The following is a 15295-nucleotide window of genomic DNA, read 5'->3' on the forward strand; positions in this document are numbered from 1 at the left end:
GTGTGTCAGACGCACATGTTCAACATCACTTCCACAGCACAGACACACGCCTCCGTTGTCTGTTACTGCTTGTGTTGCATCGTTTGTGTTTCCTCCTGTTCTCTTGGATTTACTGCCTGTTTGTGTTCGTCAGAGCTGGGAACGTTTGCAGCATCAAAATGCTACTGGAGCATAAATGCGCCTTCGTCAACTACGCCAAGAAGCAGGACAGCGACAGAGCCATCCAGTGCATCAACGTATGTCTATGCTCAGTGTTTACAATGTTACATTAATGCACAGGTGTCAAACATGCGGCCTGGGGGCCAAATGCGGCCCGCCAAAGGGTACAATCCGGCCCGCGGGATGAATTTGTGAAATGCAAAAATTATACTGAAGATATTAACAATCAGTGGTGTCAGAATCATTTTAATTCAAGTTCCACATACAGACACATACAGTCCAATTAGATTTCAAGTGGGTCAGAACCAGTAAAATATTATCATAATAACCTATAAATAATGACAACCCCAAATTTTCTCTTTATTGTTTTGGTGTAAAAAAGTAAAATTACATGAAAATGTTTACATTACCAAACTATACTTTTACAAAAAATGTGAATAACCTGAACAAATATGAACAAACGGAAATGTCTTAAGAAAAGTTACTGCAATTTTACCAATATTCTGCCTGTTACTAAATGTTTTGTGCGATTGTAACGCACATGTGTAAATGATAAACTGATAAAACGAGGCAGAATATTGTTAAAATTGCACTTGTTTTTCTTAAGACAATTCAAGTTGTTCATGTTATTCAGATTTTTAAGGAAACTTTGTGGATGTAAACCTGATCAGAATAGAATTTTACTTTTTTCACTGTTATTATTTTACTGGTCCGGCCCATTTGAGATCACATTGGGCTGAATGTGGAACTGAACTGAAATGAGTTTGACAGCCCTGCATTAATGCGTCTTCACTCAATTATATTTTCTGTTTTCATAGATTTAATTCATCTTCATTAATTGTGTATTTTTTTGATGCCTCACATTAGAGAAGGTTTATAAGTTGCTGTAAATCATGCAGTTCTGCTTCTAGATTCACCTGCATCACCAGAGAAAAGAGTTAATGCATTTAAAGTCAGATGAAAGCAGCTTTATTTAAAGGGTTCGTATTTGTCTAAACCCACTTTTCTTAGTCTGTGGTTCATTTCTTTGTGTATTTGGACCCAAATAGTTCATACAGTTTGAATTTGAACCCTCCAGCTGCTGCAAAACTATTTTTATATTCATTTGGACAAAAATCCAGTGGATTTCTACAACTTGTTTGAATTCTTCCTTAATTAATTGCATCTTTAACTAGTTGCGACATCTGAACATTTCGGTTTTGTTAATTTTTTTCATTATTATGTTCAATTTCTGTTCAGTTTTGTTCATTTTTTTCATTATTTTGTTGATTTTTGTTCAGTTTTGTTCATTTTTGTCATTATTTTGCTCAATTTTTGTTCCTTTTCTTTCATACGAATTCCTTCTTAATTTGTTCCGTCTATAACTAGTTACGACATTTACACGTCGGTTTTGTTAATTTTTTTCATTAATTTGCTCGATTTTTGTTTGGTTTTATTCATTTTTTTCATCATTTTGTCGATTTCTGTTCAGTTTTGTTCATTTTTTTTTCATTATTTTGCTCAATTTTCCTTCGGTTTTGTTCATTTTTTTGCATTATTTTGTCGATTTCTATTCAGCTTTGTTCATTTTTTCATTATTTTGCTCGATTTTTGTTCGTTTTCTTTCATTCGATTTCCTTCTTCATTAGTTGTGTCTCTAACTAGTTCCGTCTCCACAGTTGAAACATGTCAGGTCCAGACTTCAGACCAACATTTCTCCGGTGTTTCTCCATAATTGTTTATCAGCAGCAGCAGTTGTAGTCCATACTGAAAATATGTCCAAACTTGGAGCCCATTACCTAAAATGTTCAGCTGTTGGTTGAACGGGACAGAGCAGCACAGCCGACAACCTGGAGGGGGCGGGGCCTGAAGTGGCTCATATGCATTTAAAGGGCCAGCGCTCCAAACCACCTTTGTGGTGTCATTAGTCAGAAATAGGGTTGAAGATGGACATGTGGAGTTGAATGAATGAAGAATTCAGAGCCAAGCAGAGCATTTACAGTTTATGGAGACCACAGGGAAATGTGGGAAAATGAAGAATTCCATTTAAAAAAGACTAATATCACTGCTGGAAGTTGGTTCTATGTAGTATTGTTATTCCAAACTCTGACCAGCAGGGGTCAGTCAGGTACCAAAACACACTTAGAACCAAAACCACCAACAAAACCCTGTGTATCCACAGATATCACACAGATATCAATCACTGAATAAAATATAAAGCTCATTGTTTACTCATATCTGTATTATGGTATCAAAGTTTTCTTCAAAAACTGAAACTCAGACACTTATTTTAACAGTCACTCAAAATAACAGTGTCTTATAATCTTTCACGTGCTGCATCAGCTGATAGTTTACATTATAGCTCTGTTAGCGTAGCTGCTTTTACACAGAAAACAGCCACAGTAAAAAAAAAAATGTCCTTAAAAGCTGTTCAGTGCATCATTAAAAACCTGGAAGAATAATGGTCAAAGAAGAAATTTTGTCGAGAAAAAAAAAAACATCTTAAATGATCCTGAATGGAACACACAAAAAAAGGTGCAAAAAAGATTCAAATGTTGAAAAGACAAAAATAAAATGAGGTAAAAATGACACTAAAACTACACAGAAAATGAGAAAGGGTGGTACCAAGAGAAAAACACAAGATAAAAACAACACAGAAATTAGACAGATGAGATAAAATCCAGGAAAAAAAGAACAAAAAAGATAATTTTAACATTTGGTGCAATCAGATCATAAAAAAAAACAAAACTAACATTCAAAGTCACCTATGACAGCTCATGGGACTTAACGGCTGAGTTTAATTACCTGCAGTATGTGTTATAAATATCACTCCAAATAACACTGTGTCTTACAGTCGTCACGTTGCATCAGCTGATAGTTTACATTGCATGCGTGGCATCTGTCAAACCGCCGGCGGATCTACTCTCAGAAATCCAACCTTTTAACTACTTATTTCTTGCCTTTCAACGCTTACTCACTTGAACCCAACCTCTTAACCGTGTCTTTTTAACTTGACGCTATCAACCCAAACCTCCATCAGGACAGGTCAGTATTGTCAGTGGATCCTTACCTCTGGTTGTCACCCACCGCTTCCCGCGCTCTGCCCGGTATCTCGCTGCTTCCACCATGGCGTCATCCTCATCAGCTGGAGATAGTCCTCTCGTCCAAGCAAACAAAACCCTGGTAAAGGCTTACCAAACTATCGCGGATCTCAAAGAGGAAATACTGCGCCTCTCCGCAGAACTCGCGGAGAAAAATGCCCAGCTCTGTGGTTTCTCCAGCCACCTTCCCACACTGTCCAGTCTGTTCTTGAAAAGCGCAGAGAAGCCCAAAGCCTCCTGCGATGATACGGTGTTATGGGATCCTTCCTCTGCCTGTTCTCGCCCCCCGTGTTCTACCCCCTGGTCTGAAGTGGTGGTTCGTGGCCGCAAAAAGAACACGAGCAAAGACTCACCACCGCCGACCATCAGCACATCAAACCGCTTCGCCGTCCTGTCCGTGGAGAACGCTCCGGCTCCCCCCGCCAGGGCTGATGTGCCCCCCATCCCACCTGGCTCTGTCCCGGAACCGGCTCCTGCTGACTCCGTGGCTGCCACCGAGCTGATTACCGGCGACGGTCCTAAAGCCGGTCCTCCTGTGAAGCCGTCGAACAAGGGTCCCCGCTCCTCGGTCCGCTCCTCTGCCCGGCGCCGCCTCCTCCGAGAGGCCGTCCGCCGTCACTCCGACGGTCCACCCGTGGAATGTCTACCTAGAGAGACCAGGAACCCTTCACCTTCAACACCGTCTCCTCGACCACTTTTCCCTCCGACCACCGCTATCCTCGGGGACTCCATCATCCGTCACGTCCGTTTCTTTAACGCCATAACCAGGTGTTTTCCTGGTTCCACCGTCACCTCCATCCTCCATGAACTCCCTCAGCTGCTGCTCTCACTGCCGTCCACCGTTACCCGGATCATAGTTCACGTGGGCTTCAGTGACACTTCTCTTCAACAGTCCCAAGTGACAAAGGTTCATTTTAAAAACCTCTTTGATAAACTGAAAAGATCCGGGAAGGCTGTTTTCATCTCCGGGCCACTCCCCTCCTTTGCCCGTGGTGTGGGCCGTTTCAGCCGACTCCTCAGCCTGAACACCTGGCTCCAGTCCGCCTCTGCTCTGAAGGGCTTCAGTTTTATTGATAACTTTAATCTGTTCTGGAACCGCCCCTCCTTCTACAAGTCCGATGGTGTCCACCCCTCTAGACTAGGCAGCAGGGTCTTGGCTCAAAACATCCAACACGCTGTCCTGACCAAAACCACACCCACACCAATGTGACTATGCCCTCCCTCTTCTGCTGCAGTCACCTGCTCCCCCTGCTGGTCACATCTAATATCACCACGTTCAGAGTCTCCTATAAAATCTGTAGTGAGAATAAACAACACCCCAACTGATCTGTCCTCCTCTCCCAGGCCCTCACTGTCCACCTGTCAACTAACCACCTCAGTGAATTCCTCTTCTCCTTCCCCATCTCCAGCAGCCTACACCTCTGCCTTGCTCTTCCCCATTCCTGTCATATCCAGGTCTCGTATGGGGTTTCACTCTGCTAAAAGGCACCGTAGGTGGTTGACACAAATCCCATTACACACAGCGGACACGAACACCATGATGTCACCACCACCTAGCCGGTTTGGATTACTAAATGCACGTTCCATTGCCAATAAATCCTTCTCCCTAAATGAGCTTTTTACCAACAGGAACTTGGATGCATTATTCCTGACGGAGACGTGGCAAAGGGATGGGGAGTTCATTCATTTAAATGAACTGTGCCCTCCTGGCTGCTCTGCTGTTGGTCAGCCCCGCCCCTGTCGCCGGGGCGGTGGCCTTGCTGTAGTGCACCAAGACAAATACATATGCAGAGGGATGAGCACCGATGACTTTCCCTCATTTGAGTCACAAATGATCAAGATTGGCTCGTCCAGTGTGTTTTACTGTTTCTTAATCTACCGTCCCCCTGGCCCTGCTGGTGCCTTCTTAAGCGATTTCAGTGATTTCCTTACATCAATAATAAAACTGGAGAAGGTTTTAATTCTTGGGGATTTCAATCTGCACATTGATAACAATTCATCCAGCCCAGCAATGGAACTTTTAGCCATGAGTGACACTTTTAACCTCAAACAACATGTATCTGGCCCCACCCACAAGAAAGGACATACCCTGGACCTGGTTTTCTCATTGGGCTTACACGTCACAAATGTGTGTGTTGAGGATGTCCACTTGAGTGATCATTGTGGTGTGTTTTTTGACTTATGTGTGCCTCTTGAGCCCAAGCCTGCACCTAGAAGGGCCAAGAGGAGGATCATTACAGAGTCCACAGCCCAGGATTTCCGTGCCCTGTTTAACCCTAGTCTTCTTAATGAGTGTCCCGATGTTGATGAGTTTATCCAGTGCTTTGCCACACACTGCAGCTCTATTCTTGACCAGGTGGCTCCCGTGAAAACTAATGTCACTCGTAAGTGGTCTTGTCCCTGGATAAATGAAAACATCTTAAACCTAAGGAGAACTTGTCGCAAAACTGAGCGTCTTTGGAAATCAACCCAGTTGGAAGTACACAGGTTACATCTTAAAGATCTCATAACCTCATTAAATAAAATGATTAAGGAGGCAAGATCCAGCTACTTCCACAAACTTATAGCCACAAACAAGAAAAACCCCAAAGTAATCTTTGACACAATCCAGTCCATTGTGTCCCCTGCTGTCCCTGCTGCCCCTGTGCTCTGTAAAGCTGACAGCAATGACTTCCTAAACTTCTTCACAGACAAGATCAGGGATATTAAACACAATATCCCACCACCCTCTGGCCGTCTGACCCTATCTGATCCCCCTCTGCAAACCTGGTCCTCTTTCGACCCTGTGACACTGGAGGACATCTCAGCACTTTTATCCAAAACAAAACCCTCCTCCAACTCTGCAGACATCCTCCCCCATAAGCTCCTTGTCGGTGTCTTTGACACTATTGGACCATGGGTCATAAAGTTTTTTAACCTGTCGCTCACAACTGGTTTGTTTCCCAGCTCCTTCAAACAGGCCATCATAGAACCTAAACTAAAGAAAACCACACTGGACCCCACAGACTTCAAAAGCTACAGGCCCATTTCAAAGCTCCCCCTATTGGCCAAAATCCTTGAGAAAGCAGTGTCTAAACAACTTACAGCTTTTCTGGAGACACACCAGATCTATGACACTTTTCAGTCTGGGTTTAGACAACGCCACTCAACAGAAACCGCACTATTAAAAGTGTCTAGTGACATCCTGATGGCGGCTGACTCCGGGAAATCCACGGTCTTGGTCCTGCTAGATCTCTCCTCGGCCTTTGACACAGTGGACCATACCATAATGATTGAGAGACTGAGGGACCTGGTAGGGATGTCAGGTCATGTGCTAGACTGGTTCTCCTCTTACCTGACCGGCAGAAGCTTCACTGTGTCAATAAACAACTTCCAATCTGACTCAGCGGATCTACTGTGTGGTGTGCCCCAAGGCTCTGTCCTGGGACCAGTCCTATTCTTACTCTATGTCCTCCCACTTGGCCACATTATCCGACAGTACAGTGATGTCTCCTATCATCTATTCGCGGATGACATCCAGATATACTGCTCCTTTAACTCCTCTGAGCCCCACAAACTGAGTTCCTTAATCAACTGCTTGTCAGAGCTGAAGCAGTGGCTAAATGATAACAGCCTCCAGCTGAACTCCAGCAAAACTGAGACCCTCATCATTGCCCCGGATAGTGCAATCCCAGGGATCAAACATCACCTTGGAGACCTGAGTTCCTCGGTAAAGACAAAACTGAGGAATCTGGGTGTCATCTTTGACCAGGACATGTCTTTAGAATTCTACTCCAAACACCTAGTCAAAAACTGTTTCTTCCACCTACGCAACATCTCCAAACTCAGATCTATGGTGTCCACAAATGAGCTCGAGATGATCGTTCACGCTTTCGTATCTTCTCGCTTAGACTACTGCAACAGCCTGTTTACATGCTTAAACAAGAAGGAGCTGGCCCGTCTACAGTTTGTCCAGAACTCTGCTGCCAGGCTCCTGACCCGCACAAACAGGAGAACCCACATCACTCCCATCCTTAAATCTCTCCACTGGCTCCCTGTTCTATATCGTCTTCATTTCAAAATTCTTGTGCTAACTTTCCGGGCCCTACATGGCCAGGCCCCTGCATACATTGCTTCCCTGATCCAGCCCTACAGCTCGACTCGTAGCTTGAGGTCTTCAGGACAGTACCTGCTGATGGTTCCACGGACCTGTTTTAGCACACGCGGTGACAGGTCTTTTAAAGCTGTGGCACCACGTCTATGGAATGACCTGCCTCTACACCTACGGTCCATGGACTCTGTAGAGAGCTTTAAGAAACACCTTAAAACCCTCCTGTTCAAAAGGCTTTTTAGTCTCCCACCTGACCCAGGACCACCACAGACTGATTACACTCTATGTATTCATCATAACGTACTCCATGTGTCATCCCCCCCCCCCAGTCTCTCTATATCTCTATCGCTCTCTCTTTTCTCCTCCTTTACTCTCTCTCTCTCTCTTTAACCCCAACTGGTCAAGGCAGACAGCCATCCTTCAGGAGTCTGGGTCTGCTCGAGGTTTCTGCCCGTTAAAGGGAAGTTTTTCCTCGCCACTGTCACCAATCACAAGTGTTTGCCCCTGAAGGATTCTGTTGGGTCTCTGTAAACTTAATTTGATTCTGATTTGAATTGATAAAGCACTTTGTGACTCTGTCTGTGAAAAGTGCTCTATAAATAAAATTTACTTTACTTTACTTATTTACTTATAGCTCTGTTAGCTCAGCTCTGTTAGCTTAGCTCTGTTAGCTCAGCTCTGTTAGCTCAGCTCTGTTAGCTCAGCTCTGTTAGCTTAGCTCTGTTAGCTCAGCTCTGTTTTTAGACTGAAAACAGCCACAGTAAAACCACTAATCACCTGTTTTCTGTTTGCTTTGTGTTGTCAGTAGTTGAACTAAAGATCTGTTCGAATCCAACAAACAAGGTCAGAACTGTCACAGTTTAGTCTGAACCGTGGATCAACAAACGGCAACTGAGCAAAGACAAAAACATCCCATAATAACTTTATACCTTCATAAGCCTCAGAATCAAACTCAAACGCTGACATTTAACCATTAAACTCCATTCTTTCCATTTACAGCTGAGTCCAGTGGAAACAACACAATGACTCGAGTTTTATCTTTTCTTTGACTCTAAAAGTTGTTTCTTTCTGGTTCTCATCTTCAGCTTGGCCTTGAGTGACTCAGTACTCCCTCTAATGGTCATAAATCCCCTAGCCCATCGCTGGAAATAAAGTCACTTCATATCTGTACAGTCTAATACAATGGCATCTTTGGCAGAACTTCACCGATATTTACTGAAAACATTAATTATGAGTCATTTATTAATCATCATTTGTTAAAAGCGGAAATACTAAACATACTGTAGCCTCTTTCTGCAGATCAGTTCAAGTCTCTCCTGTCATTTAAGGGTGTAAAGCAGGGGTGTCAAACACATTTTCTTTCAGGTTCCACATTCAGTCTGATTTGATCTCCAGTGGGTCGGACCAGTAAAATAATAACAGAATAACCTATAAATAATGACAACTGCAAATTTTTGTCTGTGTTTTAGTGCAAAAAAAACCCCAATAAATTATGAAAATACTTCCTTTTTTAAACTATCCAAACAAAAAAGATGTGAATAACCTGAAAAAAACTGGAATTTCTTAAGAAAAATAAGTGCAATTTTAGCAGTATTCTGCCTCAACTTCTCATTTCTGGGTCATTCCATGTCAGATCACCCAATGAGTTAAACCCTACCTCCTCCAAATTCAATGAAAATTGGTTTATAGGTAAATCCTAGCCAGAAAAGCCAAATTTTCCAATTTTAGCAAAATCGGACCAACGGTTTTTGAGATATCGCCATTTCTTTTTTTCACTTTTTCCCAAAAAACGGCGTGGCTGCCAAATTTTGAAGTGCTGTATCTCGACAACCAGTGGTCCGATTTTCAAAAATAAAGTATATTTGTGAAGGGGAGATCATAAGGAATCTAAATACAAAATACTAAATACCATTAGTTTTATCTTTTGAGTGATATATCTCATCATGACCTTTTGACCTATATTTTGACCTTGAAATTGACAATTTGGGACAAATGACCCCGCGACAACTTTTCCTGAAAATTGTAGCCCAACATGTTGCCTACAACATATGAAGAAACTGGAGAGGTAATATTTTTCATTTTGAAGCAGCATCAGTTTGAAATGTGCATTACCACAGCTAAAAGTCCTACTCCTGTACATTCTATGTACATCCGTACACACAATTCAACACATTTCACACATTATATGCTTACCACATGGTTAACATGTTCTCTGTCTCTACACTACTAACAAGACAACTCAAAACCACTTGCTTGCAGTAGTGCATGCTATTCTCAACTGAAACTTTATTCAAAAATATCTAGAATACAAGTCAGGGGTCACATGACCTAACCCACTTAAACTGCAGACCATATGTCTGCCACTAAATTTCCCTCAGCCTTTGATGTCTGTTAACTGAAGACCTCAAGTCTGCCCTAAATTACATCGTACACAAGAATGAAAAATAAATAAAATAAATAAAAATAAATAAAAATAAAACGATTGGTCACAAAGGCCAGTCTGCAGTGTGTTACTGAAGGTTATATTCTGGATTCTAAAGCAATGTTTGAATACTGTGTCAAGAATATCCCTGGAATCTCCTTCTATCATGTCAAACAAGATGAAGTCGCCACCAACGAAGAAAACCTCAAACCTCGATTCCAGTTAGCAACGACTATCAAAGGCACTCTGCAGTATCATCGTTTTGTACCTGTCTCCCTCACTCAGATTAAAGCCTTTAACCTCTCTGAGCAGGACAGTCCTCCAGATTTGGTACAAATCCAAGACGCCAACAATGAAACATGTACACCCAGGGTCATGCAAATTCCCTTGGAAATAAAACAGCAGAATTTCGTCTGCTGTATGTACGATGAACATCCGTGGATCGGACTAGTTGACGAAATTTCTGAGGAATTCGGTGACTACCACATCAAATTTATGCATCCATCTGGACCTGCTAAAACCTTCCATTGGCCATCAAGGGATGACCAATGTTGGATTCCGGAGTCGGATATTCTATGTGTGATAACTGCTCCGTACCTAACCTCCTCCTCTACTAGAAACTATTGCCTCTCTTCAGATGACCTTTTCAGGATTTCAAGTGAATGCAACAAATGGATTCTTGACACTGAATAGACATGTCATTACATAAAAAGACTAAAGACACTGGATTTTCCATATTAAGACTGATAATTGGCATATATCTTCTCTTGACTTTGTGAATATGTGATGTACATGGATAATACATGGTTTATGTACACAGAATACAGGGATGATCATTTTAGTGGCAAGTATGTCTCATTCTAATTGATATTGCTTCAAAATGAAAAATATTACCTCTCCAATTTCTTTATATGTTGTAGGCAACATGTTGGGCTACAATTTTCAGGAAAAGTAGTCGCGGGGTCATTTGTCCCAAATTGTCAATTTCAAGGTCAAAATATAGGTCAAAAGGTCATGATGAGATATATCACTTAAAAGATAAAAGTAATGGTGTACTTTGATTCCTTATGATCTCCCCTTCACAAATATACTTTATTTTTGAAAATCGGACCACTGGTTGCTGAGATACAGCACTTTGAAATTTGGCGGCCACGCCATTTTTCACGAAAAAGTGAAAAAAAGAAATGGCGATATCTCAAAAACTGTTGGTCCGATTTTGGTAAAATTTGAAAATTTGGCTTTTCTGGCTAGGATTTACCTATAAACCAATTTTCATTGAATTTGGAGGAGGTGAGGTTTAAAATGTCATTTTTTTTGGGTGATTTGACATGGAATGACCCTTCTCCGTGTGCATTATGGATCAGATCTACAAAGACACTAAACACTGAGGAACAGAAGAAAAGAGTTCAAATTGGGCTGAATTTTCTTAAAGAAATTTCAGGTTGTTCATATTTGTTCAGGTTATTCATGTTTTATTGTTACAGGATAGTTTGTAAATGTAAATATTTTCATAATTTAATGTTATTTTTTGCACTAAAACAAAGACAAAAATTTGAAGTTGTCATTATTTATAGACATAATATAATATTATTTTTTTCACATCAAACCCAGAAGAAAATCTGGAGTCATTCTTTTTTGTCGGTTCTTCCGCTGTTATTATTTGACTGTAGATCATATTGGTCTGTATGTGGAACCAGAACTAAAATGAGTTCCACAGCCTTGACTGTGGAATTTTTGCATTTTGCCAATTCATCCCAGGGGCCGGATTGGAACCTTTAGTGGGCCGCATTTGGCCCCCGGGCCACATGTTTGAGACCCCTGGTGTAAAGTACCTGAACCTGAGCTGTTGCCCCTGTTCCTCCTCAGGGTATGGTGGTGGAAGGCGTTCCTCTGTTGGTGCGTTATCCCAGTAGAAACCATACTGGACTCAGTGTGCCTAAGTGGGCCACCGGGGACCCTTCAGCCCAGTCCGGATCAGGGTAAGGACACCACGCTCAGCCTCCTCCTTCATGTTAACTCTGTCACTGTTTATTTTGGTGAAGATTAGCATCAACAAACAGCCACTGGTGACGTCAGCTCTGATGATATTTATGGATAAACCGTCTGTTCCACATGATTCAACAGTCACATTGAAGTGTCTGTGTATTTGAACCAGATCTCCACTGGTTATACTGGTCTTAAAGTGTCACATAGACTCTGACAATAAGAGGAAACTGCATTTTTACATCTGTTATCTATTGGATTTCTGATGATTTTTTTTCTCCAAAGTAGATCATCAAAATAAAATTGTTTCTTAGGTTTTTCTTACCCATTCTTTAACCTAAAATATAAAAAATAATATTTCAGTTATGGATTCACTGATTGATATTTATGTTCATCTGATATCTGTATCATAAGAAGACATTTCAACGATGGCAGTGGCTGATATTTATCTGTTGTAATATTAAAGGTGGTTTCAGGTATTTGTACTTATTCACAAATAATGTGACGAGGGTTTCATAGACTAAAATAATTCACTTCACCTATTTTTATTCATACAGTCTGTGTTAAAGTCCTGGTCTAACATTCTGTTCTTTGGTTTAATGAAGTTCTAATGTCCACTTGGAGGAAGTTAGATTGGAACAAAGGATTATATCTGTATACCAGTGACTGTCCTCGGACCCTGTCTTTAAGTAAGGACTGGCTAGTTAATTAATTAATTAGTTATTACACACATCTGTACAACGGCGTATTTGGGCCACATAAGAAAATAAATACACTTGTCACTACGAGAATAAAGTCATTATTTAACGAGAATAAAGTCGTAGTTTTAAAAACTCATTATTTTAACGCGAGTAAAGTTGTTAATTAACGAGAATAAAGTCGCTGATTAACGAGAATAAAGTAATTATTTAATGAGAATAAAGTCGTACTTTTATGAGATTAAAGTCACAATATTCTGAAAATTCGACAGTTTCCGGTTTTACAGCGAAGGCAACAAGCGAGGCAGCATCTTTCCCTTGTGTTGGACTGAAAAACTCACAGTAGAATCCTCAGTTATTCAGAAACACAAACCCTCTGTGTTTAGTTCTGTGCTGTTTCCACTGATAGTCCTGCAGATGAACACTTCATCAGTTTCTCCTCCACAAAAGAGGAAATTTACTACAAATCAGTTCAGTTCTGACAACAAACCCAAATGTGTGCAAACTCTCTTCAAAGTCCTTAAACTAATGTGTTGATGGAGGACAGACTCAGTATTTGGCCTTTGTGTCTAAACCCCAAATGAAAGAAGAACTGCACAAAATGTTCACAGTTCGACATTAGTCGATGAGTGGGTACAACTTTTTTCTCATTATATAACAACTTTATTCTTGTTAAATAACTTTATTCACGTTAAATGAGTTTTTTAACATTACAACTTTATTCTCATTAAATAATTACTTTATTCTCGTTAAATAACGACTTTTTTCTCATTAAATAACTTTATTCACGTTAAATGAGTTTTTTAAAACTACGACTTTATTCTTGTTAAATAATGACTTTATTCTTGTAGTGGCAAGCGTCTTTTTTTTTTTTCCTCATGTGGCCCTCATACACCGTCGTACATCTGAGCCTTTGTTTTTGTGTTTTCAGTAATGTTAAAACTGCAAATTTTATATATATATATATATATATATATATATATATATATATATATATATATATATATATATAAAGTTTTAATGTCCACACATATACATTTTTCTGTATTTAGAGCCAATCTGATTTATATGAAGTATGAACAGTTGTAAAAACTACAGTTTCAGGTTCAAACCAGCTTCTGTAAACCCCAGTGGTCGTATTTACTGTGACCTCCCTGTACATGTAATATGTCTTTAACCCTGGGCTGGTAAACTTACTAGTTCAGGTTCCACATTCAGACCAATATGGTCTAAAGTGGGTCAGACTAGTAAAATAAAAACCTACAAATAATGTCAACTACAAACCTTTGTCTATATTTAAGAGTGAAAAAAATAAAATTACACTATGAAAATGTTTACATCTACAAACTAATATGAATAACATGAACAACCTGAAATTTCTTGAAAAAACAAAAGCCGTTTTACCAATATTCTGCCTCAGTTGATCATTTCCACATGTTCACTATAACGTACAGATCACAGTGGATCTACAAACACACATTTAATATCAGGCAGAATATTGTTAAAATTGCACTTATTTATTTATTTATTTTTTAAATTTCTGGTTGATCATATTTGTTCAGGTTATTCACATTTTTTGTGAATGGATAGTTTGTAAATGTAAATATTTTCATGGACCCCCCCCCCTTGCCTCCTCTTCGGGGGGCGGGGTAATAAAAGGAAATCACACACATACATAGAAAACAAAAGTAACTATTTAAGGCAGTTTTCCTCGAGTTAATCGTCATCTTTCCCATCGCAGCATGTACAAGAAGGAATGTTTTTTCTGGCGGACGACGGGCTGCAACCGAGACGACTGCATCTACAGACACGTCCCCGAACACAAGGGCCTGGACAAGGACAAGTTCACCAGTGGACTGGGAACCACCTTCACGTAAAGACGCCAACGTCACAAACGCATCACTAATGTCCAACAGCCGTGGTTTTATTTTCAGGTTGATCGGCATTTCCTCTTGTAGTATTTTTGTAGACTCATCTAAAACGAGCTTTGCATTTTGCAGTAGAGTTTTTGTCAGGAGTAGTTTCTGTTTTGACCCATAAAGACCCAAACAGCGACTGGCAAACAAGAGCTTCTACAGATCTGATGTGTTTAATAACTTCTGACCCATTAAACCTATCAATACTTTAAAAGAATTCAGGTAAAATGCAGTTCTTCATCTTTTCAAGGTCATCAGATATGACCCATTTGGACGTTCAGAGGCTCCATAGTTACCATGGAAACACCGTCATCCTCTACAACATTAATTCACCAGTAAAACCCACATAATTTCATAATCGACAGCGGATGGAGATGCTTGTTTTTCTCTGTTTTTGAGACATTTCAGGTTGTTCATATTTGTTCAGCTTATTCACATTTTATTATTACAGGATGGTTTGTAAATGTAAATAGTTTCATAATTTAATGTTATGAAGTTGTTAATTCAAGATTTTTTGCTTAATTCAAGATTTTTTGCTAAATTTGAGATTTTTTTTGGGCTTAATTCAAGATTTTTTTTTTTTACATAACTGAAGAGTTTGTTTTACTTAATTGAAGACTTTTTTAACCCTCAACTTTAGTCTGAGTTTTTATCAACATTTTTAGGAACATCTACATCAGGGCTGTCAAAGTCATTTTAGTTCAGGTTCCACATTCAGCCTAATCTGATCTAAAGTGGGCTGGACCAGTAAAATAATATAAATAATAGGATAAAAACTGATAAATAATGTCAACTCCAAAGTTTTCTCTATTTTTTTGAGTGAAAAAACCAAAATTCCTTAATGAAAATATTTATATCTACAAACTGCACTTGAACATAACATCAACAAATATGAACAACCTGAAAATTCGTAAGAAAAATAAGTGCAATTTTAACAATATTACCCC

At 40.0% G+C, this 15295-nt stretch overlaps 1 protein-coding gene across 2 annotated transcripts in view; it reads left to right on the forward strand.

Annotated features, from left to right (window-relative positions):
- LOC115414166 (stress-induced-phosphoprotein 1) overlaps window positions 1–14627 on the forward strand; it is a 29612-nt gene extending 14985 nt beyond the window's left edge. For both annotated transcript variants that reach the window (XM_030127382.1, XM_030127383.1), the window contains 3 exons: window positions 134–236; window positions 11618–11730; window positions 14174–14627. In XM_030127382.1, the coding sequence (XP_029983242.1) occupies window positions 134–236; window positions 11618–11730; window positions 14174–14309 (352 nt within the window). In that variant the 3' untranslated portion in view covers window positions 14310–14627. The remainder of the gene's footprint in view (window positions 1–133; window positions 237–11617; window positions 11731–14173) is intronic.
- Window positions 14628–15295: the final 668 nt, after the last annotated feature.

This window comes from Sphaeramia orbicularis, chromosome 22 (assembly GCF_902148855.1).
Source record: "Sphaeramia orbicularis chromosome 22, fSphaOr1.1, whole genome shotgun sequence".
Lineage (NCBI taxonomy): Eukaryota > Metazoa > Chordata > Actinopteri > Kurtiformes > Apogonidae > Sphaeramia > Sphaeramia orbicularis.